At 33.7% G+C, this 27,478-nt stretch overlaps 1 protein-coding gene across 3 annotated transcripts in view; it reads left to right on the forward strand.

The window, feature by feature from the left end:
* The first annotated feature begins 251 nt into the window (after nt 1–251).
* The window catches only part of SGCG (sarcoglycan gamma), a 75,348-nt gene continuing 48,121 nt past the window's right edge, over nt 252–27,478 (forward strand). Inside the window, exons 1-3 of one of the 3 annotated variants that reach the window (XM_026049861.1) lie at nt 258–345; nt 2,084–2,212; nt 20,132–20,329. In XM_026049861.1, the coding sequence (XP_025905646.1) occupies nt 20,135–20,329 (195 nt within the window). In that variant the 5' untranslated portion in view covers nt 258–345; nt 2,084–2,212; nt 20,132–20,134. Of the gene's footprint in view, nt 346–2,083; nt 2,213–20,131; nt 20,330–27,478 lie in introns of all 3 variants that reach the window. The other 2 variants (XM_026049860.1, XM_026049862.1) reach the window with 2 other exon arrangements.

The raw sequence follows: 27,478 nt of genomic DNA on the forward strand, positions 1-27,478 counted from the left end.
GATTTTGTCTTAAAATTTATTTCCTTTTCACTGTAAATTATAATGGTATGAACATTTGCAGGCAAAATAGGAGTATAGTATTCTGCTTTTTATTTATTTGCCTATGTTCCATAATTCTAATTTCAATGGATGCTGGACCATGACCTTTAAAATGGTGTCTATTAAAGTAGAGGCTGGTTTAGGAGTATATCGTGTTCTTCCCTGGTACTCGTGAAAAATTCTCTTTTCCTTTCTCTTCTTTGCATTTAAATAGGAAGACAGCTACCTTCAGATGATACAGGACTCACTGACAATCACTCTCGCACCAGTTCTACTTCATGAGCACTTCAGAAGATACTAACTGAGGTACTTATTTGTTTTCTTTTTTCTGGATTATTTTTTCTTTATACATACTAGATAGATGTGAGAGCAGGGAAAGGATGTTTCAGGAATTGAGACCAAGAGTAGTAGTCGTGCATAGAAAATACAAGAGTTTTCCCCAGAAAGAGAACTACTGGGTGATTTAATCTAATCCCTTTCTCTAGCTGGGCACTCTGCCAGGCAATCATTTTTTATGAACTGAGAAATCAAATAATTACAAATATGCCAAAAGGAAACATGTTAAAATTAAATTACAGTGTTGCTTTTTTTGGTTTGTTTTGTTTTCTGGTCCATATTTTTATGATCCTCTGCTTATCTGCAAGAATGGATAAATAATTTTGCAGGGAATTGTTGGACATGAACAGTGACTATAGTAAGCCTTTCAAAACTGTGACACTTACAGGTTTCTACCTCTCATGCTTACAAGGAATTTCAATTAAAGAAAAGCTTGATGTTAATACAGTACACAAATGCTTCCATCACAGTTTATCTTCCATAAATCCGAGMGATTAAATAAAAAGCTGCTTAAGGAAATTTTCAAATATTTTATTATTTAAATTATTTGTCATTTTTGTCAGATACATGTGAATTAGTTCATTTATGTGGAAATGAATTACTTCATTTGTGTACATAAACAGAGTCTGATAAAGGATTAATGGCCAGAGAATTCATAAAAGGAGAAAAGGATCTTGTAACTCTGCAATCGGATGGATTTATGTCAGTCCTGAATTTATGATCTGCAGCTGTTGCATGTCTGATAGAAGGGCTGTCTTCTAAAGCATGCTAACAGCGTGAGTCCYTAGCTAGAATAAAGGAAACACTGTACTTTGTGAAGCAAAATTGTCTGAACATATGGATAATGATTACAATACTTCACTTAGCACTTGTTAACAGGACTTTTAATCTCCTATAAATCTTACAATTGTATCTTTTTATGCTTTATAATTTGTAGACAGCTACCAACACAGATTTTGTCTTAAGTATTGTGGTTTAAACAGAAAATCCATGGATCAGTATTTGTATAGTCAGTCTAATGTAAGCAGGACTGGAATTTTAGTTTCAGCATTTTAAAACTCAAAGCTAGAATGTCACTGAAGAACATGTTTCTCAATTTCTATAATATAATCTCTAAATATATATGTAACTTCATTTTGTATTTTTTTAAAGCTCTTGATGTTTAACTGCATTTTTCTTAAATATGAAGAATAACAGTTTTTGGGAAAAGCTTATAATTAAGAAGTTAATATAATCATTATATGAAATTCATTTATATTATTTAAGGTATATTATATGTATTTTCATTTTTAAAGAGACTGTATTTACTGGTGTAGATTTTAGTTAGAATAATGTTAATCGAAAAAATCAGAAAAATTACTCTTTAATTTTTGTTGGATATTACGTATTACATATGTCAGGCAAAATTAGCAGCTAACAATACCATAGGATATAGATCCAAATCCTATGAGGTGCTGCATATTCTCAGATTTTAAAAGAGCACTTGGGATTTTGTGATCTTAAATGTAACATAATGGGCCATTTCAATAAGCATTATGTATTGGTTGTATCTCGTAATGTTACAGTTCATTTCTGTAGTCAGTGCACAACAATTTTAGCAGCAGAATTAGCTGCTTGTGTCACTGGTTAAAATTAGCTGTGTCTGTATGCCAAAGCAAGAGGATGGAATGTAAGACATGGCCAAACATGTGAACAAATTTTCTTCCAGTGATATTTGGCCAGGCCTAAAATATCTTCCACTCCAGATTTGAAAGTAGTGGAAAAGTTAGACAATTCTCTCTTGGGAAGARACTGCTTGTAGTTAATTCAGAAGTCCACATTGTTTCAGATCTCTAAGGTAAGTAACAATTATTTTATTGACTTTCTGTGTGCATATAATAACATTTACACATTAATGGTTAAGTTGTTTTAATCTTGCTCTTTATTTAATATATGATTACATTCAACTTGTTTTCCATCTGATTATCTGCATAGCATTTCAGCCGATTCTGTCTTCATTTAAGGATCGTTTCCTAACTGTATGCTTTTTTTTTTCCAAACCCAAATTTAAGTCTTTATTTTGTATATGTAATTGAATTTTAATCTCTGTTAATTTCAATATACTTTTTTTGTGATTAAATACAGTATTAAGCTGCACAAAGTAGACTTGCACTTATATATCAAAATGCTGGCTTCTAATACTTCTTAAATTTTGTCCAATATCAAATGACTGTACAGAGACATTTCTRTGCTGTCTTATGTAAATAAATCATTTGCAGCAGTAAACTTCTGATGGTTGTAGCTGTAYTTTTTTCTTAGTTTCCCTATCATGTACTGAAAGTTTAGCTTAGTCAGGAAGGGGCTCGTTGTTTTTGCTGAACACTTTTCCTTTATTCTTTGCAGTGTGATACTAAACTTGTAGATATCTCTTGGATGATTTCCCTAACTGAGAGTCAGTCTCAGCGCCTTCCTAACCAGATATCAGTAGGTACTGACTCACTAGCAGATGATTTAGTGAAACATTTTTGGCGTCTTTCTGCAAGGTGTTGCCACAAAACCATGCATCAAAGTCAGCACATAAATTCCTAAAACAGAACTTTGGGAAAGTGTAGGAATGTGCCCAAAACATCTGTTTCTGAGTCTTCTTTTATAGAGATATGGGAGATTTCTTTATATCTTAAATRTGAATAATATATTTTTCAGAATATATTCTTAAGTCTTTTATAGTAGAAGAATATATTCCTGAATATGTGCTTGAGAATCAGGAGCTGGCAGTGTCCTCCCCTCTTCATTTTGAAGGGCCCTAGATAAGTGTGGCTGGTGTAATTTGTGTTGGGTGAGATGAACTCCATCTCATGTAGGTTCGTCCAAGTAAGCAGTCCTCACATAAGCCATGATAACTTTGTGCAATAGAGTCCTGGAAGTTTATGGTCAGTTGAAATCTTTGTAGTTCTGCTTACCRTGCATACCATGTTCTGCATTACGATGCATGATCTGAGGCCACATTGGCTGAGCTGAGTCGGCTGATGTTTATCTTCTTCTGAACAAATTGTTAATTAATGATGTCAGGAGTGATTGGCTTCTTACTTCCTTATTTTTTTTCACTTATCACCCTTGGTGCCCCTTTTTATTTGTTACAATAATTCAAAAAACTTTTCAGGATATTTAGAATATTTTCATTGTCCAGTTCTCGTTATTTCCATTATTGCTATTGTGTTATTTTAGATTTTCTAGAGAGTGGCATAAATGAATTAGAGGAGAACTCAATGTGCCAGAAGGATGGAATGCTATTTTGGTTTTTTCTTTCCCAAATTCATCATGCTAGATGAACAGATGATAGTAGAACCACCTGGTCTTATCTTTCATTCTTTGAGCAAAGTCATGGATCCAGATCCCTCTTAGTTCAGAACTCAATTAAAATCAGGAGCTCATAGAGCCTTCTTCAATTTGATGTCTCTCTCAAATACTATCATTTTTGTCTCTCGGCTTCCTATGTCATTCAGAATCTATTTGCAAATTGCATCAGTGCTATATACTGCTACCTGCAAGCTAGTTGTTGTATGCATCAGATGATACATAAAAAAATGATATTTATAGCATAAACAGATATTTCTGGTCTCTTTGGTGAGTGGGTAGAGAGGATGGGGAAAACGCAAAAGATAATAGAGGAGAAAATAAGTACAAAACAGTAAGAAATTATTATATATTAGGTTTGAATTTTACTTGGGAATGTAAGGATGGAAATGGAGGGATACAGAATTTAAAGCCAAAAAGTTACCAGGGAGGATCTCTGTGGATTGAAAAATCACAGGAGAATATTTGGAAGACTGATAGAAATAGCTGTAATTATTTCTTGCCTGAATTAATGTTTTTACATTAGGGATAAGAAAATTCTAAGATGGGTTTCAATATCAAAASAGAGAAGGATTTGTATTTGTCTTGAATGAAGACAACTAGAGAGAGAGAATGTGAAGGCTACCAAAAGTCAGCATGAACGAGACTGCATCTGGTTTGTTTCCCTCCCATTACACTCCCAAAGAGTCTATGAGGAAGCTTTGTACCTTCACACAAAGCCTCAAGSCTTCTAACAAGTATTTCAGTTCCACAAAAATGCAATCATATTTAAGACTAAGGAAATGAAAGCTGACTCAAAGAAGTCTCAGAGCCAAGCTTTATGTAGTATGGATGGATGTTGTATGGAGTTTTATATGGATGGAGCCAAGTTTTACATATGACAGACTGCAAAACCAGGATAGAAGATAATAGTTATAAGCTTTTCATATTGCTTATCTTTTCAGGATATTTTGGCTATTTTTTCTGATTTCAAGTGCTCAAATACATCTGCAAAAAGCACTTCTGTGCCAAGAATACTGAAGCGTAAAGCTCCTGAAAACAGTTATCTTGTTTAAACATAGAACTTCACTATGAAATAGTATATTTCTTTTTCTATGAACTCTTTGCAAAATATTTTGTCATTTAATAACTAGATTCAATGTATATGTGAAGATAATGCTGTCACAAATAGATATGTGGTTATGCATTGTTATGACAGAGGAGAAACTGTTTATAAGACATATTTGATAAAAACACTTTGCTGTTTTTTATTGAAGCAGTCCAAATCACCAACATAGACCAGTTTCACCTACAAACCTTGAAAAATGCAGAAATTTAAGATCTGGCATTATTTATCTTCATTTTTTACCAAAAAATGACCCATAGAAATATGCATAGACTTTTCTAGAATTTTAGTGTAGTTTGTCTGAGTTAAGAAAACCTAATTTGTCATTGTTTCTCTCATGGAGAAACACCTTAAATGTTGCTCTGAAATAAATGCAATGTCGATGTATTGTAGATATAAAGGTTATAGAGTTTTATTCATAATATAAATGTTTGGCTCCCTACGTATYGAAAGAGCTTATTTGCCAGACAGATTGGATGAGGATGCTTCTGAATGTAGATGGTRCCATCTATTTATGCCTCTGTAGAACTTGCTTTTCCAAAGAAAGTGATTGCAAAGTGCATGCTGCCTTCATCAGAACCTGCAGTTTTCTTCAAACCTACAAGGAAGAGTTTAGTAGGTCGTAGGTGGAGGTTGGTCTTAACACTTGTTATGGYTGGTCTTAAAACTTGTTATGGTTTGTGCTTGTGATTTCATCCTAACGGGAATTGGTTTTGAGTTTCTTGAAGTGCTATCTTTAAAATGAAGACATATAAAAAAATAAAACTTACTTTTCATAATTCAGCATTGAGTAATGTCAACTTCCATTTAAAAAAATAAGAATTTAAGTAATAATTGCTTATTTACATTTTGGAGAAATGCTTTTCTGTGAAAAATACCACTTTGAGATGTGAAAAATGTATAAATTACATCATATGTGAGATTTTTTTCTTGTTTTACTTTAGAATGCATGCATATTTAACATGCATTTCTGGGTTTAGTTTGTGCTTCATTTATTTTTACGGCCAATTGGCAGATTAGCWGTGTGTTTTATATCTATTAGTTCTTTGCTGTTGCTGTTCATTTTAATCCCAAGAGAGGCATGTGCAGGAGAAGTAATACTCATTTGTKTTACTATGTACTTTTGGTTTTGTTCCATTATTGCTTTGTCATAGTCACTGAAGAAACACAGAGTCAGTTGCCACCTAAACATTTAATGTCAACATCACCAAAAAAGGCTTCTGCGGTACACAGCTTTTGATTATTGCCTTATGTGTCTAATACACACTTAATCTGTGTTCTCTTGTTTAAATAAAACTGAGTATTAGGGTTGTTATGACCGAGGCTGCAGTACAACAGAAACTCATCGGTTTGTGGTCTTTGACAATAAATATTCATCAGGAAAGGGCAGAGGTGCAAAAAATCAGATGAGGCACAGTATACATAGGACAACATCGTGCTTCCCGCTCTGCTGAAATGTAAAGTGAATTTTCACTTCTTCAGTTAAGCTTAGATGCATGTGTTCTTTCAACATTTTCACAATTGAGACTTTGTAGATGCAAGGTCAAATAGTCCTTTCACATTTGTTTAAACATAAATTTGTGATAAATCACTTAAAATAAGAAGGGAAGACATAACAGTTAATTTTAGCTCCAAAATGAGGAAGAAATTTTTTTACTCTTAAAGTGACAGAGCCCTGGAAGAGGCTGCCCAGGGAGGCTGTGGAGTCTCCTTCTCTGGAGATCTTCCAAACCCGCCTGGCTGTCACCCTGTGCCCCGTGCTCTGGGTGTCCCTGCTGGAGCAGGGGGTTGRACTAGATGATTTCCAGAGGTCCCTTCCAACCTCAGTCATTCTGTGATTCTGTGAAGCTAAGTGCTCTCTAATAACACAACACTATACCAAATCTTTCTGATGAAAATTAAAACAAGAATCCATCTTCTCGGGATAAGCATCTGTATGAAGTTCCATTCTTTGTGTATTTTCACTTCAGTATTGAAATTAAACTTCACAGAACTATCACTACTATATCCCCATCTGTTATGTGAAATCATTCATCAAGTCTTCCTACACTGCTCTTCCAATGTAAAGAATATAAAGGAGAAAGTAGTTATCCATTATTTTTATCAGTTTTGTAATTGCTACAGGTCAACTGTATGAACTGGCAGGAAGCCGCTAAAGAATTAACAGTTTCTTTCTCAGAAGTAACATTTTCATAAAAATAAGAGCAAGCATGAGAAAAGGAGAGAAACTTATGCCAGTGCCTATTTACATATATATTTAAATAGAGCTGTTCTTCTTTGCTGCCACACAGAGTACTTCTTCATAGCACTGAAGACGGGAAATGAGAACATTAAAGATAATATTAAAGGACTTTGGCTGAAAGCTGTCCCCCAAGAAAAAGTACGACTTACCAAACATCCCTTCTCATCAAGAAAGGAATTCAGATTAATGCAGCTTTACTGTGCTTATCTAGAGAAGATGGATTTTTTTTTTTAAATTACCATCAGAACTTGGTATAATGTTGCATGTTAGAAACCAGTTAGCTTCTCTGAAACACTTTAAATTGAAGTTACAAACACACTTATCATATGTTTTTCATCTTTTGGACAAGTAAACTCAAAATTTTAAAGAAATTACACATAATACAGTTTACTTATTCTCATGATAGGATGTTACTGCCATACAAAACTGAGTATTATATTGCATACAAAGATCTCTATCATCTCTACAAAAAGAATTTTCATTCTCCAGAAGTCTCCTCAATTGCTTGTGGCTTGAAATATTGCTCTTACAGCAGATATTAGATTGGTCAAAGGGCCCATAATTGTGAGATTTCTCCAGCTCTCTAAAGGAAACTTTGTCTACTTGCTCAATAGACTTCTAGCATGATTCTAGCCATGGTGTGTGTGTTCACATGTTGACACTGGAGATGTTCTCCACTCATGCTGCTTTTATAGGAAAAGGGCAGTAAGGTTATTGCCTCTGTCCCAAATGCCTCTTTGCTGCCTGCCATTTGTTCACTACTCTGAAGGTTGTAGTGACCCTCCCCAATGCACTATGTTAGCAAGGCTTTTGGTAAAGGCATCTTCTCCGCTTGGTCAGATGGATCACATCTCTCATATATTCTGTTGGCCTGTGTGTAGTACCTGGTGGGTCACAACACTCTTCAACTTGGTTAGGGCTAGGATGGATGGTCTTTTCCTAGGATATTGTTTTAAAGGTCATGGAGAGAGCAAGAGTAATGGGTTATTGCATTGATGAGGAGGTTTGAAGAACAAAAGGAGAAATCTGAACATGGTTGAACTTCTTTAGCTTTCCTGCTTATGGAACAAATTGTTAATTTAGCATTCATTTTTTCTTTAATGATTTTTAAAGAATCTTTAAGCACAACTAAGAGCAGTAGCAAGCATAGCCAGGCCCTGCAGCCCATTCTGTTGTTATTCACTTTGCACACAGTGTCACTGATTTCGGTTTCACCTTGGTAGCAACTAATATCTGTGCTGGGTCAGTCGCAGTATCGCTAGTCATCTCGGAGTGTCACTAGTCAGTATTGAATTAATATTGGTTGATTTGAGACCTGTAGAGACAGAAGCTCTGCCTTGGGAAACTTCATAAACTGCTTTTTACCTTGTCCAGCCTGAATCAGTCTCGATGGTCTCTTTCTTTTATGTTCATGTATAATCCACAGAATCTATGTAGTTATTTTCTCTTATTAACTTTATTTATTGGTGCATATTAGTGATATATATTTGGATGCTTGGCATACATGATTTTTTTTTTTCTTTTTTTTTGGTATGCCTGGAAAGAGATATCCTTCCTAAAAGACAAAGACACCTAAAGGAGTTACTATCAGTTATCTTCATTGAGTTTATCTGGGACATTTTTCTATGCTCTCCTTTTTTATAGAGAATAGCTCTGAAGGACTGCCCCAGAATAAAATATCTATAGAATATGTTTTAGGACAAATAATAAAATTAATAATAATAAATTGAGAGTACCAAATGATATTCACGAAAGTGTTCTGAAAGAAAAAAAAGTACTTTGTGTGCCTTTTTGATAAGATAGCATCAAAATCTGTCTCCATCTTTATTTTCTGCCCAGAAAAACTCCCAATATATTAATTATTTCTATCTGCATGATTGTAACTTTGATTCAACAGTACTTTCCCATTGCCCGCTCTTCCAAAAGTTGCAATAAGAATTAGAACATTAATAAGAAACACAAATGAAATCCTTAAATATGAAGTAATTAATCTCTTTCCCTTTGCAAATAGCCAGCTTTGTCAGAGTGGGTAGAGTAACCCCAATCAGACTAATATTTTGAAAATATAAAGGGTGTTGATTTCAATTTAAGCCAAAAACTGGATTTTATTCTGTTAATTATTTGTTGAAATTATGTTAATTAAGTAGGATCATCTACTCAAAATAAGTTTTTTTAAAGAAAGGACTTCTTATCAATAGGTAAATTATAGCCTGAGCAAGCAGAAACCATCAGAACCTTGCAAGTAAGTGGTGAAGAGTCCTTTCAGTTTACTACCTTTGAGTAGGAAGAGGGTGTCCCCTCAGCTTTTAGATTTTGAAAGGTACTGTGGGCATTGTAATGCGTAATAAAATGGTTTTGCTTACACAAACAAACAAACAAAAAAGGTTACTTCTTAAAAATATGTATTTTCTGTTGTTATCTAGCAARTGCTATTTGTTTCACTTTCCGATGATGTTGTAAATGCAGATGAAGCAGGTTTTCTCCAGAAGACACTGAGTGAACTTAAGGAAACAGTTCTGTGGAGAAGTCTGCAAATTAAAGGCAGAATTACATATCCTTGTGTTTGCTTTCTCTGACACTTTCTTCTTTTAGGGCTGAGTGGTTTTGTACGTGCAACAGGTTATGGTGAAAAACTATGGTATCAAGAATAAGAATTTGAATTTCATGACATACCTATAATTTAAAAATGTTAGTCAAGCTTCCATTCTCCAAGGCAAAACAGAACTGTCTCTTTAAGTATGTTTTACCTTCTGCAGAATTTTCGGGTGATGCAATTTGGAAAAGTTATTGAAAAACATGTAGCAGGGAAGGCAGAGAAAAATGAACCAATAAATATTAAAACTAATTCCAGGATGATGCCTTTTGTTCCTACAGGTACATTTAAATAAAAACATTATAAATTATAGTTACAATAAATAACCTGATGCAGTTATTACATGCTGCAAAACATTTCTTATGGACTGTCAGAAGTTCTTTTTTTTTTTTTTTAATTTCATGTGAGGAATTATTCTGCTTTATAAAATCAAGAACTTTTTTTTTTCTGAAAAGTAGGTTTGAATCCGAATAACAGATTGTATTCTTATTCACAATAGAGACCTTTTACAATCTTGGTAATCTCCTCAAGGAAAGTATGTGAAACACATAGGAAAATGGTTGCTGCCCATTATTTTAGAACTTGTTACTGTTTAGTCCCATACCACAGGCACATAGTGTCACAGTCTAACAGAGGGGGAATAATTTGCTTGAGCAGAAAATACAGATAGTGTTCACTTGGTTTTAGAGGAGTGAGGGGAAAGGAGAGGATGAGTAAGCCACACTAGTAAAGACTAATCCTCAGCTTTGAAAGCAAATGGCAAGGTACCGCTTGCATCTGTACGACTAGTTCTCTTCACCAGCAAAACAAAAAGTGCTACAAATTGGCACAGAAAAGCAGACCATGAAGTAACCAYGGTCATGCTTGAGAGAGGGCCAGGTGGTATGGGCCAAACTATGTCAGGAAGCATGCAATTAGTTAAACATTCTGGATGTTCACAGTACTTAAGCCTTGGACTTGACCCTGTTTATTTTAGTATTCTAGGTGTAATGTTGGAAAATCTTTAGTAAAGAAATGGTCTGGATCAGCAAATAGAAGACAGTATGTACTAAACAAAGTATGCTTCATATCCTTGTGAAATCTGTCCAAATTTACCTATTTTCTAACCTTAAAAATCACAGCTAGTTCAGTGTCCCTGGCACAAGCATTTCAGCCAACCTGATGTGTTTCTGATCATATTTTAGTTTTTTACAGCTTTTAATTTCCTAYAGCTTCTCCTCTGAACAGATTCATGCTCCATCACCACATCATACTTCTGTCAGGATTATAGTGATGAAGTGCATTTTTTTCCTGCAATAGGTTTAGGTCTGGAAATTGGAAATGAGAGCTACGAGCGCGTCATTCCCATGGTAAGGCTGAGAGGGCTGGGCCTATTCAGCCTGGAGAAGAAAAGGCTGAGCGGGGACCTGATAAATACCTCAAGGAAAGCAGTGAGGAGAATGGGGCGGCCTCTTTTCAGGAGTGGCCACCGATAGGACTAGAGGAAACAGCTGAAACAAACTGAAGCCCCAAAAGTTCCACAGGAACTTCAGGAAAAAATTTCTTAATGGTGAGGTTGACAATGCCCCAGAACAGGCTGCCCGGAGAGGTTGTGGAGTCTCCTTCTCTGGAGATCTTCAAATCCCACCTGCAGGCAATTCTGTGCCACATGCTGTAGGTAACCCTGCATGAGCAGGGGGGTTTGACCAGATGACCTCTGGAGGTCCCTTCCTAAGGATTCTATGATTCTTTGATTCTATGATCTCAGTGAGTTGCTTTCTTTACCTCTGTTGGAGGAAGAATTGATTTTAAGTCAGCTCAAGTCAGAAGGAACAACAGCCAAATGAGGAAAGGAAAGAAGTAGATAAAAACAAGGGATCTTCAAGGGAGAAAAGAACTGAGCCTGGTTGTCCAAAGTTGTTGGATCTAGGAGAAATCTTAGGGATTGTTTTAACAAAGGGAATGGAATTAATTGCTGTGAGGACTAAATGAACAGAAAAGAAATGTCTTAGGATGTAAATGAAGAAAAAATAACTGGAGAAGTTACTGAAATTGATAGAGTTAGAAAATTGCAGGGGAAGGAAATAGTGTAAGATGAGAAAGAAGACTGAACTTTGCAGATGAGTTAAGTGTGAATAGTTGTAGTATGTTTTCGTTTTTGTTCTTTTGGCCTTTCTTCATCTTGGTTACATGAAAACAAAAACTGAATGACTTCAGGGCATAATTAAGGTGGCAAAGTCAAGTACTTGAAGGTTAAAAAAAAATCTATATTTGTGCTAGTAAATTCAAATCTGTCTATGGAAGAATGTAATAGGATGGCCATCATCCATATCATTAAAATCTTTTACTCTCTGAAACAGATTAGCAACATCCATATTATCATTTACTAATTGCAATTAAACAATTGGAATTTGATTTTTTTGGTAAGAATAGTTACAAAAGCCTAGCCTTTCCAGGCTGCACACAGTCTATGCTGGCTGACTCAAAGCGGAATTCAGCAAAGATTGGCAAAGAAAACAACCTTCCTGTCTCCTTTTCCCCGAGATCTGAGATTACATCATCTATTTTTAAATTTCAGTTTTGTTAGGACAAACTTCTTTTGTGTTCTTTGAATAGAGTAGCTCATTGTTTATGGTTCACAGACTATTATTTGTTGACTGCTAAGTTCCCATTTACTTCATAAGCTAATTTCTTGGGTTTTTTTTTGGTGTGTTCCATTACATAAAAATTAAAATGTTTCTTTTATATTTACATGCATAAGGACTGTGACTTGTAGTATAAAATTGTATTAACTTATTCAGTAAATGATTCCATTACCTATTTTAATGGAACTAAAAAAGTAATCTCAGAGATCAGAGAACAGTTCAAAAGTCAATAAGAAATATAACTAATGTATGAAATATAAGTAATGTATGAAGAAGCAAATCAATAAATAAGGCAAGGACTTCTAATACTTTAACAATTTAAAAGACCTTGCAATGTTACACATGCATCTTAAGAAGAATCTTTTCTCACTGGAGTTATGCTCTAGTCCTGAATTAATGCTCTACTATTTCTCCTTTTCTTTAAATACTTTTGAATTCTCCCAGTTTAAAAAAAAAAGAAAAGCATAAACTTTTCTAGAATTTTAATCCTTATAATTGATACAAATTCAGAGTACTTTCAAAGATGTTGGTAAGCACTGAAAGCAATCTACCTGAATGTCAGCCTGTGTTTGCTGCTGCGATTAGTAAATGGGATTGGTAGACTAACTTCCATCACATGATTARATACACAAAAATATGTTGCTAGATATGGTCTGAGTTTGTGTCTGTTTTTAATGGTCAGCTTTTTTATTTCTGATTTCAAGTGATTGCCATATACCTAATTTAATTGATTTTGTTTTTTTTTCTATAATAATTTTAAATTGCATGGCTGGAATAGATCGCATAAGGACATAAATCTACAGAAGGCAGTATCTGTATCAGTCTTGTATGATCTTCTCTGTTTTATTTTACATATCCCAAAATATGCAAAATTTGATATTTGATATTTTATTTAGAATTTTGTTCAGATTCCTCACCAAATGCCCTAAAAACTCAGTGCCAGATTTTAAATAAATTACAATAATATAGACTGGGTATAAATGTCTTATCTGCATACAGCATAGTGTCTATGTCTGCTATGAATAAGAGAATCATTTAGGTATCACTAAAAAAAGAACTAGAGTCCTAGTGAACAAGAGCTCTATGTGATAAATTTTAAGAAAAGTTGCTCCAAATTTATCATCCATCTTCTTTCTTATCATTTCATCTCTTCTTGAAATGTCAGCGTGGATTATTATAAAGCTATGCTAACTGCATATGTGATTAAGAGCACAGGACAGCTGATTTAGAGAAATCCAAGTCTTTAATAAACATAGATCCAGTTACTCAGAAGTCACTTTATGTGTTTATGTCTTTCCTTCTTCTTGTACCTCACTCTAGACACAAATGTTCAGTTTTTAACTTTACTCTTTCTCACCAATGGGCTTATAAAGGTGAAATGTAAACCCTTCTTTTTCTAGTTTCAATATGTATGAAATGTCTCTTTCACATCCTCCCAGTGACATAATACAACATCAGCAATAGTACAAAAAATACATATTTTTATATATCAGCAATAGTATAAAAAATATATATTTTTATATATCCTATAAGGATTGCAGTTCTCCATTAGCTCCTGAGAACCAGATGAAAACACTCAGACAGCTCTAGTAAGTCCTGTATCAAAAAGCTTCCAGTCTTTGGATAAAGAAACCTCTTGCTTTATATCRCACTTTTCAGTTCATTAAAATTGAATGTAGTAGCACAAATAAACCATAATTCCATAACAAACACATTTATTTGGTCATGTATTCAGGGCACATGAGAACAATTTCCTTCTRTTTTTTCTTTTTTTATCCRTTGAAAAGCTATACTAAGAGATTATACTAAGGGGAAAAAAATCATAAATTTTAAGGTTTCTTATGTGTGTGCCTAATTATTTGTAAACATTTTGTTGAAGATATGATTCAAGAATAATAATTAAAAAAAAATCTAAAGAAATGAATCCACGTTGGCTTGTATTTCACATGGAAAGGATTTTTAAGCCCAGGGAGGAGGGAGAATCCTCACAACCACTAGACACCGTCCAGGTTCTGGCTGCAGTGTATATGTGTCTTCTGCTCCTGCTGCTGGACTTGCAGTCCTTCATTTAAACCCTTAAACAMTCTTGTTTAAAATAAATACCAGTTATTTGATCTCAGTCTTTTTTTTTGTCTGGTGAAAGCATTGGCTGTGCAGACTGCTGCTCTCYGTAACAGCAGTGAGAGGTTCTTGAGGACTAAGCAGCAGCCTTGAGGCTGAGAGTTTTCTAGGCRAATGTCTCACATCAAAATCCAGTCACTTATACATCTGTTATGCCAAGCAGTTTGTATTCATGCAAAGATATTTGTTGTCTCCCAAGATAGTAATACAGGTTGGAAATATCAGACAAATAAATAGCATGAGATCAGAAAATTCCTTTTTACTTATTACTGTACTCAACATAGCTCAAGGGAACTTAGCTGAACGACTGACTAAAATTCTGAGAGAGTACGTTCAAACATTTTCAAAATTAAGGAATCTTACGTGTTTTATGTTAATGACATAAGATTTATTGTTGCAGAAACAGGCTACTTCTCAAAATATTGATAAGACTTGCTGAAATTAAAAAAAAAAAATAAAAAATCTAGTATTTTTGCTTGGCCTTTTGATTCTGAAGAAAATACCACAGAGATTCTCATGCATGACATTTTTTTTTTCGTAACCTGACTGATATAAAGAAAAAAAAAATCCAGTTGAAAGATTCAAAACATTTTTTAACCATTTTTGCAATGAATCAAATTTAAACAGACATAAAAGCAATCAGTTATAATGAAGGACTTCTTTGTATGCTGTCAGTGAGTACCAGTCAGCTATTGTAGTACTATTTAAATTGTGCAAAGCTGTTAATTGTGACAATCTCACGTTATGTAAATTTGCAGTGCAAGATAAGCAACTAGTTAACTAGGCTATATGAAGTTCTCTGTGCTGATTTCCAGAAATTATGCTGCAGGCTTCTGGTTCTTTTTAGCTGATGACACCAGTTTAAAATTCAAACTATAATGTAACATAATAGGCAAATCTCAGCAAAACAAATTTGAGTAGCATTGAATATATGGCATCAGAATGCAGGTTGAGAAAAGAATTAGAAAACTTTCATTTAATCACAGAACTCACCTGTGTGATTGTGCTAAAGAGTTTTTCCATAGTRTCTCTTCTTTTGTCTTTTCTTTCTTCTTTTTAAACAGCAGATTTGCCTCCCTCCCCCCCCTTTTTTTTCCTTCTATCCAGAAAATAGGATGGCTCCACTTCCTCATGCTTGATCAGTGGGTTGCTTCTGTCCTCCACAAAGATAAAAAAGGGCCTTTTCTTGCATGTTTGAATGCCAACAAATTGCAAAGTCAGAATTTAAATATTCTTCTGGATGTTCATGCTATATAGTAACTGCCATCTAGCCCAATGCATTATATACACATAATATAATGTTCCATAAAKATACTGAATGCAGACTGTAAAAAATACTTCCCACTTACCTARATTGATAGGTGTTTTTTATTTCAACTTACAATTTTTTTATAATGACACAAAAATACAGGGAAAATTTAAAACTATATGAATGGTCATTCTACTCAACTGTTTTATTTTAGCACATTATCACGTCTTTCACCCACACATGTATTCTTAATTTTTCTGGAGGTGAATATACTTCATATAAAGAGTAAAGAGCTGTCTAGGAAGTTCATAAAAAGGGTAAAGAGCTGTGAAGGAAGTTCCCTTTCAAAAAAACCTATATATGATATATTATGATATATAATATGAGTGTCACTGAGGCACATTTTGTCATTTTGCCTCATCAGTTCTCACCTCACCTCATCTTAATTGTGACTTGAAGAGGTATCTCTTTAGTGCTAAGCTTTTTATTGCTTTGCTAAAACTTTCAACACCATTGAAAAAAAGTCCAAAATATAAAACGCTAGTAAATGTTTAATTGTTAATGAAGTTAATAGTTGTTTATAGTATTAAGCTACTAAAGTAACTTTAAATTATGCTTTCTAATTATTTGTTATTATCAGTTATTTTATGATAGTATGTAAAGTACTGAGATAATACAAATCTGATCAGTGTATTAAGGAGTCTTTTTTTAAAATTCAAGAAAATAACAACAATTTCTGAACAAAAATTGTGAAAAGAACATGCATTTTTGTCCATTTATTTTTGTGATTTAATTTTTAAAAATGCTRTTTTAATTACAATGTTATTCTGCCTTCAATAATCACTACGAGAATAAGTAATTCCTGAAAATATGCTCCTAAATAACAAGCTTCTAACAAGATGTGATGGTTCAGTAATTTCAGAGAATTTCTGAATTGTACCTCATATATATTCTGCAACAGGACTGAATTTCTTTTGTTCCATGCAACACTTGCATATAGTGCAAATATGAACCACAATATCTAACTGTTTCTCCCTTGGAGCTGTTTAGTAAGCTCCGACACAACCAGCTTACGTGGTTTGGTGGTTAGTAGAAGGTGATATCGAACAAAATATTTAAATGATTCAAAGATTTCAAATGTTTTATTTCATTATTGTACAAAATGTTCAGTGCTCTTCTAAGAGCTTTGCTTGAATCTTGGCAGACTTTAGCAGCCAAGATTTCAGCAGACTTCTGGTGAAGGAGTCTTAAAGTTTGCTTTTAAGACCAGCTTCCCAAAATATGCTTCTTTTCAAAGTAATAAATTGTCTAAACCAGCAATATTTAATACCCAGTTGCTATAACCAGAGCAATTTTCAGTAGTCTTAATGTTAAGAAACAACAGGGACTGTCTTTGGTCAGGAAGCGATAATTTTTTCAGCGAACAGAGCTGCACTTGGAGCTATTCCCTGTGGGATTACTGCCAGACTGAAAACAATCACAAAATCCATCATTTTTTGATAAAAGGCATAATGGATTTTGACCTTGCTTCATTAAACAGCAGTACATAGCACATTACRTATAGAATCTTTGATTTATGCAATGAACAATTTACAACAGGATGAAAATGGAAGAGAGGAGAATAGGAATTAAAAGAATCCTATCTTCTTGCTAGATTGCATACTTCTGGAAATTATTCTGGTTGGAATTAATCTGATCAAATGCTTATGTCAGCAATGTGTGGTCATCCTAGACTCTCCTTATTTTTCTTTTTTTAGAGAAAAATTAAATACTTGTAAGGAGCAGTTCATCAGATGTCTAAAATACACATCTAAAGTAAGCTGGATAWATGGTTTCCTGCAGGGATGGATATATCTTCACTGACCATAAAGGAAATGCAGGATGACCAGCTCAGATGTTCTGTTSATGTCTAACATTGTGAGATGAATCCCAGCCTCTGAGGACAGTGTGATAAGATTGACATAAAAACTTGAATAAAACAAAATTGGTTATGGTAGCAGGGATAGGAAGCTCAACAAAAGATCTAAGAACTAATTCACTCTTTGTCAAATGTTATTTCCACTGAGGAATTTATCTTCAGGCTGTAGGGGACAGCAACAGAAGAGCAATAAACTGAAGCTCACATGCCATATTTAGAGATTTGTTGTGGAAGGCTCAGCTAATTTCATGAGATTCTACAGTTTCTAGAGAATGCTCCATTTTCTCAAAGCTCTTTGAAACTACCTTTTAGGTATTCTTAGAAGTGGATTATTTCATGAGCCCCAAAAAAAAAAACAGTCTGTCTTTGTGAAGGAAGATTATGTCCCTAGAAAAGTTTCTCTAACTCTCATCTATTTCAATTCTTGTTATACCAACCCTTTACATGTATGCAGAATGAAGGAAAGAATAAGAAACTCACAGGATTTTCCATGTTAGAAYATTATATCAGATAGTACTAAACATAGGCAAGAACTGTGCATATAATTTCTCTAATTGTGTCACCAGGTAGCAGTTACCGCATCCTGTCCTGTTAGTTTTACTGTTTAAGAGAAATCTGTGTGAAAGTAAGGATAAAGATTTTCCCAAGTCCATCATATATATATTTTTCCCAATTGATTTTATTTGGAACTGCATAGTAAAATAGGTTTAAGATAAAAGGCAACTCCTCTGTGAAGGATATGGCTTGTGGTACAATGATTAGTGAGATTACAACAAAACATAGCAGCTCTTAAACACACAGTAYTCCTATCCTAGGTACTCAGGTACCTAGGTATTCAATTACCTAGTATTAGGTATTTGAAAAATGTGCAAAACTGAAAAATGTGTTCTGATCTTTTTAAACAAAAGTAACTCACATTGTCAATATTAACTTCCATTTTGTAAATCTACAAATTTTATTAAAATAATGCCGAGTTATATAAGGTTCTGTGACTCTCTGCTAATATATCTTTATTTTATTTTCTCAATTTTCAATATTTTCAGGTAATGAAAAGCTTTGTCTATGCAGAATCTGGAGTTAGTGAGACTGACAGCAGCAACAAATTGATGAAAATATTATTTCACTGTGGCTGTAACGCAGTTACATGGTGAACTGCCAGTGAGAAAGTCTCATTTTTTATATGTATAAGCAATAAATTAAAACGCTGAAAGATTTTTTGAATTACAGCTTTTCCAATAAAAAAATATAAAAAATAAGATGAATACTGCACATAGGCAAAGAGATGGATAATAATGCACGATCTTTGTGTTCAGTTATAGGAAGCTACGTTACAGAAAAGATTGATGTATTTCTAGAGATGAGGGTCAGAACTGAATATCACCAGCTTGCCATAGGACATAGGATGGCTCTGCAGGAGTTTTAGAAAGAGCTTCTTTAATCATTTGGAGTAATTTAGCATTCAGGCAAGGATATAATTTAATAGTTGATTTAATAATTTTTGAAAGTTGTGTGTACTGACAATAGTGATCTAATTCTCCAAGAGTAAATTCAGAATGGAGAAGGAGACTTCATTTGAAGGCAGTCTCATTTGGGAGTATTTTCATTTAGGTCAGTGGACACATTCCTGGATATGAGTTACCCTTAAGAGTGATCTGATTCAAAATAAGTACTTGAGTTTACAATATTTATTTTCTTTTCGACATCTCTTTGTTTTGTTTTGTTTTTTTCCTATGTCAGTGGAAACAAGAGGGATGCTACTCACTATTGCTCTTGATAAGCCTTTCAGTTGTTGAGTTTTTATTCTGTCAACTCAGATGTAAACCCTAATGAAATGTTTGTTGGTGGTATCTGTACTTTACAGGTGGAAATCAGTGAATATCCTCGTGTTTAAAAGAAATGTAATCTGGTAAAATTTCTTTAAATTGAAAGAATACTTCTTTGAAATATAAAATATGGAATGAAAGAAGTGGTATTCGCCTATGAAGCATTTCTATGTATCTTTAAATATTAATATCTGATAAGGAATTGAGTAATCATTATTTCCTTCACTATATTAAAATTTTTTTTTTTTTTGTGTGTACAGATTTTGAAGCTTGACATGTCCTGGCATTTCAGTGATAGGCAGTTTAGTTTTGCAACACAAAAAGTTCTTACTAAATTGGTGAAAAAAAATGTAGAATGTTGTTAAATCTTGCACTTTCAAGGTAGAARCATTTTATTAACCATTAGTAACAGTGGTTCTATTGTAAAATAATATTCTCTGAGTTGTAGATTGTAGTATGGTTCTTAGAGGTATTTTGTAATGAGGGAGCTAGAATATCATGAATGGAGGAAATGGAGGAAAGTTTTGTCATTTTATGTAAGATAAAATAAATTTGTGCCTCTTGGAAACAGCAGTTAAAGCAACTGATAAGTTAAAACAACACCACATTGTATATATCAAAAAGTAAGAGATGATGAAAATGTTTTTCAGGCACAACTTTATAAGAATTGTATTTTAATATTTACTTTGGCTTTTGTTTTTTTAATTAATTCAAATAACTAATCAGTGTCCTTTTTTTTCATACATAGCAGATGGTACGTGAACAATACACAACAACAACACCAGGCACTTGCCTAGAGAGGCCAAAGAACGAATATGTCTACAAAATTGGCATTTATGGCTGGAGAAAGCGTTGCCTCTACCTGTTTGTTCTCCTCCTGCTGATCATCCTAGTTGTGAATTTTTCTTTGACAATTTGGATTCTTAAAGTGATGTGGTTTTCTCCAGTAAGTATCTTCTTTAATTTTCCTTTTTTTTTCCTAGTCATATACTCTTCTTTCTCCTGCTTCACTACTTCACTAATTTCATGTGTATATCAGCTTCACTGTGTGTAATACATTTTTCTTTTTTCTTCCTTCTCAATTGTAATTTGTAGTTATGTTTAAAGTGTATGTAAAATATCCATCTTTTAATATATTTATTCATCTATAATTTCTGTATTAGTACTAATCTTTAAGACATTTTTTGATGTGGATTCTAACTTCTGTGAAAAGAATGTATTTTATTTTTATAGTACTCTTATAGTATTTGGGTTTTTTTTAATGTATTTGCTGTAATTTTAACTTCCGCAGAATTTCATAATGTTAAAAGGTGTTTGTTTTTTTCTTAACTATCTTCTCCTGTTTATGGGTATCTAAAATTTAACAACTTATTTGGCTAATTAGTTAAAGCCCAGAGGCAGTTAATACTATTCATACTTTAAGCTATGAAGCTATATTATTGAAGAAAAGATCTAATATCTTTTCCTCTGTCATATTTAATATTTATGTTAATATTTAATATTTATGTTAATATTTATAATGTAATTTTGCATGTAGCAGATTAACAGTTTGGAAATCTGCAAGATGTAGCTTTATTCAGGATGCAGTAAAATGCATCAGTGAAAGCAAAGCTAAGGTAATTTGTTCCTAGAATGCAGTSATGATATGCAGATGTTTTGAGTAGAACTTCTATGAGAAAAACAGTAGCAGTAAATGTCTACTGCTCTTCCCCTGCCATTATAGAGTATTATACTTAAGTTCTAATCGTCTATATTATCCCTGTGTCACTAAATGAAGGGCACTTGATCTTCATAGAAGCATTTCTACACTCTGCTTTCTATTGCTTTACATAGGTGAATTTTAAGTGCTACTAATGTAGTTGCTACTGCATGGATAGTCATGAAGTTTCTTCTCTCACATGTATTTGTTTTCATCATTATCACTGTCATACTGTCTGCACTGTCATGGTGCAGAACATCTTAGATCACTTACCAGTTTTCTGTTACGCAGTTTATAAGGACAACATGTACTTAGTGCTGCACCATAAATGATAGAAAATATCAATAAGTAAAAATATTTAAAATTTTCTGGGTGACTCAGATTTTTTTTTTTAAAAAAGGAGTTTTAAAACTTATTTTCTGGTGGTTTTTCTTTTGGTACATAACTGGGTATTTCTACTACTCTGGTCTAAAATAACGAAATTTCATTGGCAACTCARTTTTCAGGAACTAGTATTTCCTACTGCTTATTTGCAAGCAAGGCACCAAATGTCTCAGCTTGCTGAAGCACAGTATTTTCACATGCTGGCAACAAGAGCAGTGGGATGAGATTATTCAAGAAATGCAAGCTTGTATCCTTGCACAGGGTGGACTGTAAATTCCATAGTTACAAGGATTTTCCCTAATTTTCTGTTAAAGATTTTGTATTTCTGACATATCCAGCTAAAACAGTGACTCAATCGCAACTTCTTCATTCATTTAGGATAATTCTGAGGAAATAACAAATTCAGCTGTGAAACAGTAAGAACATCTGTCCAATGCACAAGTATATGTCACAATTCCYACAGAAGAACTGAGATTTTTGCTAGATATTGTTTTAACAGAGTGTGTCTGTAAAGACAAAAAGTAGCTCCGGACACATCAGGAAAATCGTCCAGAAAAGTGCTGCTAACCTCTAAGAAAAGTCTAAGAAAAAGTGTAGATGTTAACTGCTTGTTGCAAGTCTAGTAAATGTAGCTGTAAATGAAGAATATAAATCATTTCCCTAAAGAAGTGCTCATTGTAAAGAATGAGGGTAATGGTTGTAGAAATAAGCAATGATGTCTTTTTTTTTTTTTTTTCTTTTCCTGAAGGGAGTAAACTACAAGTTTTGCTTAACTGCTTGAAAAAGAGAGGTAATGATATTACCTCTCTTATAAAGCAAAATTCCTTTGCTTTATTAAGTTCCAACCTTGAAAAAAAATACACTTGTCATCTCAGGAATCATTTGATTAATATATATCCTACTTATCCAATTAAATATCTCTATTATTGGGAAAAGTTAAAAGGAATTGTGAAATATTGGTCAATGTGGCATGATTTGGCTGAGCAGGGAACTCGTGATAGAGCTCCAATGTAAAAAGGCAATTTACAGGAGTGAGAAATAGGGATAGGCAGCAAAGGAGGGATTTACAAGCCTCTGTGGGCACATAGGGATGCTATGAGAACAGCCAAAGTTCAGCTGCAGTTGACGCTTGCAAGAGACATTAATAGCAACAAGAAGAGCATCTACGACTACATTGGTAGAAAAAAAGGCTGCACAAGGAAAATGTGGTCCCGTGACTGAAGGAGGTGGGTGATTTAGTTACAGCAGACACAACCAGGGCTGGGATATGTATTGGTTTCTTTGCCTCAGTCTTCACCAGCAAGGTTTCTGAGACCTTTGTGTTTCATGAAAGGGTTCAAGGTGAATGACCAGCAGTGGATGAGGGTCGAGTCAGGGAGTAAAGGAGAGAACATGACCCACACAAGTCCATGGGACCAGATGGACCCAGCATTGGTGAGAGGAGCTCAGTCATGTTTGAAAAGTCATGGAGATTGGGGAGATCCCCGATCACTGGAGGATGTTGTGTAGTAGAAGTCAGAAGGACAGTCCGTGGAATTACAGCCTTGTCAGCCTCACTGCAGTGTCTATCTGCATGCCCAGTGTGATCAGATAACTTAACTTGCAGGGTTGTTAGTACATCTGTATCTGATATGTAAGAAAGAGTTCTGAGGATCTTCACAGTTTGGATTTGCACTCAGTCCCCTGTTCTCTTGCCATATATGTTAAGCCTTACTTATATGCACATATTTCTGGCACTGGAACAAATTGCTCAACTGCAGCAACTGTACTGACAAATGCAGAATTTTCCAAATATCATCCAAAGGTATTTTATTATTTTGGCCCACCTTTAATTAGTGACTGCTCTACTGATATACCCGTATCCAACAACTTTTATCACAGAGCTAAAACTTACCTAATCCTTATGGGGTTTTGATGGCAGTTACTAATAAACATAGGCAAAGTATTAAATATCTTAGTTTTTAAAGTATTTTCCAAAGTTTTTCATAAGGCAATGTCTATTTATTTTTATCTAATTATATGAGAAAATGTTGAAGACCTAACTACATATAATTTGCTAAACAACAGCTAGATATATTAGTTAGCAGATAATGATAGAAATCTTGATCTATTTATGAGTATTAAATGTATTTTCAAATATTTTAACTGATTATATGATTAAAAACTTAAGTAAAGAAATAATTTAAATACTTGACAAATTCAGACACCAAAGATGGAGAGGATTATGTAAGGAGATATAAGAAATATAAAACTAGAAATGTAAGGAATTAAGAAAGGAAAATTTTAACTGAAAATCATGTAAGACTTTTTGACAGTTTGACTTACTAGACTGTGTAATAGCCTGCCATATTAAATGGGGGGTGCCCAATCATTTGGAACATTTAAAACTAGACTACACAGCAATAAAAATGTACTGCAAAGAACACACTTTCACAGCAAGAGTTCTCCTTCATTGCAAGGACATAGACTAATGAACTTGAAGATCCTTTTGCTTTTTTTTTTAAGGAAGGTTATTCTGTGTTTTATTGTTAGCAGTGAGTATTCTATTGAGTTATTTACAATATTAGCTACATTTTTGAAAGTAGAATTAAAAATGTTTATTTAATTACAGATTCCCATTGTAATTTTTACTAAAATGTTTTCTTGTCAGAATAGTGATAATTRGTTTCTATTCTGAATAAGCCCAATCATTTGTATTTTCCTATTTTTTAGGTTAAGGTAAATCTGATTTGCCTGAAACCAGGCTACAGTCATTCTCATTGTCTGTGTCAGACATGGAATCCGTTCATATTATGTGCAAACAAGAAAAGCTACAATAAGTCATATTGCGATACCTGTTGCATAAAACCAGTTATCCCAGGAAATAAAGCTTCTCAAAAAAGTTTTTATGTGTGTATATACATATATGTATATATATAGTATGTATTTTGTTAAAATAAAATCATTTGATTAGTTTAAACTATATTATTAATTAATTAATGTGTATATAAGAAAGAATAGAAGAACACCTTGGGATTTAGAAGGAATCTAAGCTTACTATTGTTGGAACAATCTATAATGTAGTTGAGGAGTTTTTAAAAATCTGAGTACAGTGAGATTATATGATATAAACAAGTTTTAAAACTAGACAGGGGATCTCAGAAGTGATTCCAGATCCTGTTTCTACTTTGCTAATTTTGAGTTTAATGGGTAATCTTCAATTAAGCTGTTAATGGCAAACCTTTTGCCTATGAAAAAGGGGGCATCTGCATGCCTGTTCCCTAARCCTGATATACTCAGTAACACACAGTGTGAGACTCAACAAGTGACCTGAAAAAGGTCTGTGTTCTTGGAACATCATCTGTTTTTTTTCTAGTGTTATCAGGTGACTTCATAAGAGGTTACTTCTTAGAGATTTTTTTCATATATCTTTAGATCACCATTATTGTCAAGAAGATTATTACAGAGATTCACCTACTCAGTAAAAATTTACCATAGTGTTTCTTAGAATAATATACATTGTAACACCGAGCAGCATTTCTAATGCTGCCTTTGCATCACTCCAAGTGTTTGCATCCTCTTTGCACCTTGACCGTTTGGTAGCCCCATCTCTGGTCCCTAAAGTGTCCTAGTTCTTGCAGGAATGCTGGATTGCAGGTCTCTTCCTGCTCATCATCTGCCTTCCCAACTTCTGTCACTGATACAGTGATCAGGACATAAAGAAACATAGGGGAGTGCACCTATTCTGCAAAATAGCATCCAAAGAGTCTAGCCAACATACCGAAATAACCAAAAGACAGGGAAATTAAACAACTTAGTTTTAGATTCTTGTTCTGTAATCAACACACAAAAAAGTACATACATATTAATGTATAAAATTCCCATTGCTAGATCAAAATCTTTGACTGTACACATTGTCTCAGTTACCATCTATCAATGTGTGACTACTAGGATGCATCTAGTGCCAAACTGAGTGTAACACTAAATGACCAGTCTCACTAACAGAAATCAGTGTGACTAAAAAGTAATCATTTATGTCCAGTAATAGCTGTCCCAAAGACATAAATTTGTTTGCATTGTTTATAGGTCATTTTCCTGTTTATGTCAGCACTTGCAGCTAACAAAATCCTTTTGTATGTTTGTGCAATGTCCCCTAGTGCAAGGGGACCTCCATCCATTTTGGGAGCTGGAAGTACCACTGGACTGTGATAGTGCAATAAATATTGTGTAACAATTTCTTACAAAATAAATTCAACCTTTGGTAAGATTAGTCAAAAATTAGAAGTCCATTCTTGTATATAGAGTACCCTGGCTGCCAGTCAATTTCAGGATTATTAATATTGGATTGTACTTTTGGACTTGTGTTGTTTACTAATTCTCTGTCTTATATCCCACACAGAAATTGTGTTTCTGTATAGAATTTTCATAGAGGACCACTATGCAGAGAGGAAATAGTTTCATAGGTCATTCTTCAAAAGATTAATGAAAAAAGCTCTGCCCTATCTAGAGAATTAAATGGAAAATCATTACATTTTTGGTTTATCAAAGACCTTCCAGTTCTTAACAGATCTCCATGCCTTTTACTTTCCTAATGGCTCAAAATGTATATCACTGGTTTTCTCTGTTTGTTGTTTACTCTGATAGATTTTTTTTCCCTTTTCCGTAAACCATATGGCATCTCCATATATATTTTATGTATACCTTACAATAGTTTCCTGTATTTGGAAAAAAATATTTCCCTTTCAACATTTAAAATTTATTCCACATATAAAATTTATTTTTCTGTCTTAATGTCTACTGAAAAATTATTATGAGAATTCATATTTCTCCACATTTAGACTGTTCCCTGATATATAGGTGTACTGATTATTTCCTGAAGTTTTTGAATTACACATTTCTGTATTTATACAGTTGTGGGGAAAATGTAAACAAGTGTAGTAACATTTTTTAAAAAGTGTAATTGAAAAAACTTCTTGTTAACCATGGTGGAAAATATATGAATTGTCCTAAAAGTTTCACCCAAATAAATGTTGACATTCATGAACATGTTTTTAAATGACATGGTCAACTGCTGACTTCTTCAGCTGAAAAACTGACTTGATAAGTGCAAAGTGTAACTATTTGAATCAAATAAAAAATAAGTTATCTTAGAAAATGTAAGAAAATGTAACATACATTTCAACACGTATGATCTTAGCAATGGAGTAAGGGAGGGATTGGAAATATGATCTTTATCAAAAATTCCAGATTACATCACATGCCAGATGTGATGGCATTCTTACTAGCAGAGTATTATCCGACTTTGACATGTTTATCCATTGGGTACAGAAGTAGAAACAGAAGTTGATTCTTTCTGAACAAGGTAACAGGTCTGAAACTCAAGCGTTTTAAGAAGGCATTTTTTATCCTTAATTATAACTGTTTGATTAATACTTTTGTATAGTTAAGAAAGACTGTGATTCTATCTATCAGGAAAAAGAGGATCTGAAAATATCTTGGAAGTTCGTTTGTTAAATATTACTCATATTTTAAAATAGAATAGATGAATTTAAAAAATATGCTGAGTTTGCATCTTTTATAGCCACTTCCCTACACAACTGTTGAGTTGTATATTTTTAGAACATGGAATATTAATTACCTTCATTCTAATTTTAACTAGTAAGGATATTTTAAGCCTTATCCAATCATTTGCTGGCCAGGTGGGATTAACTTCAATACCAGTAAGTATTAAGTAAGCCTTTTACACATCTGAGTACTTGCTGTTATTGAAAGCTCTAATATGACCAATGTCTTTAACAGAAGAGATCACACTGTCATCTAAGAACAAGAATCAGATAGTCTTCTCTGTGTGAGCTCAGGAAACATAATCTTTGGAAAAGAAAATGAGATGAGGCTTCAGTAATTATTATACCAAGCACGTACTTAGCTCCAAAATAGATATTGTAAGTGAAACCAAGAGTCTCATCAGATTCATTACCAGTCCTGTTTTTGCTGATTGCTCCTTAACAATCTCTACCCACAGCCCTATTATCT

This window comes from Nothoprocta perdicaria, unplaced genomic scaffold, assembly GCF_003342845.1.
Source record: "Nothoprocta perdicaria isolate Ctin4 unplaced genomic scaffold, notPer1 scaffold_62, whole genome shotgun sequence".
Classification (NCBI taxonomy): domain Eukaryota; kingdom Metazoa; phylum Chordata; class Aves; order Tinamiformes; family Tinamidae; genus Nothoprocta; species Nothoprocta perdicaria.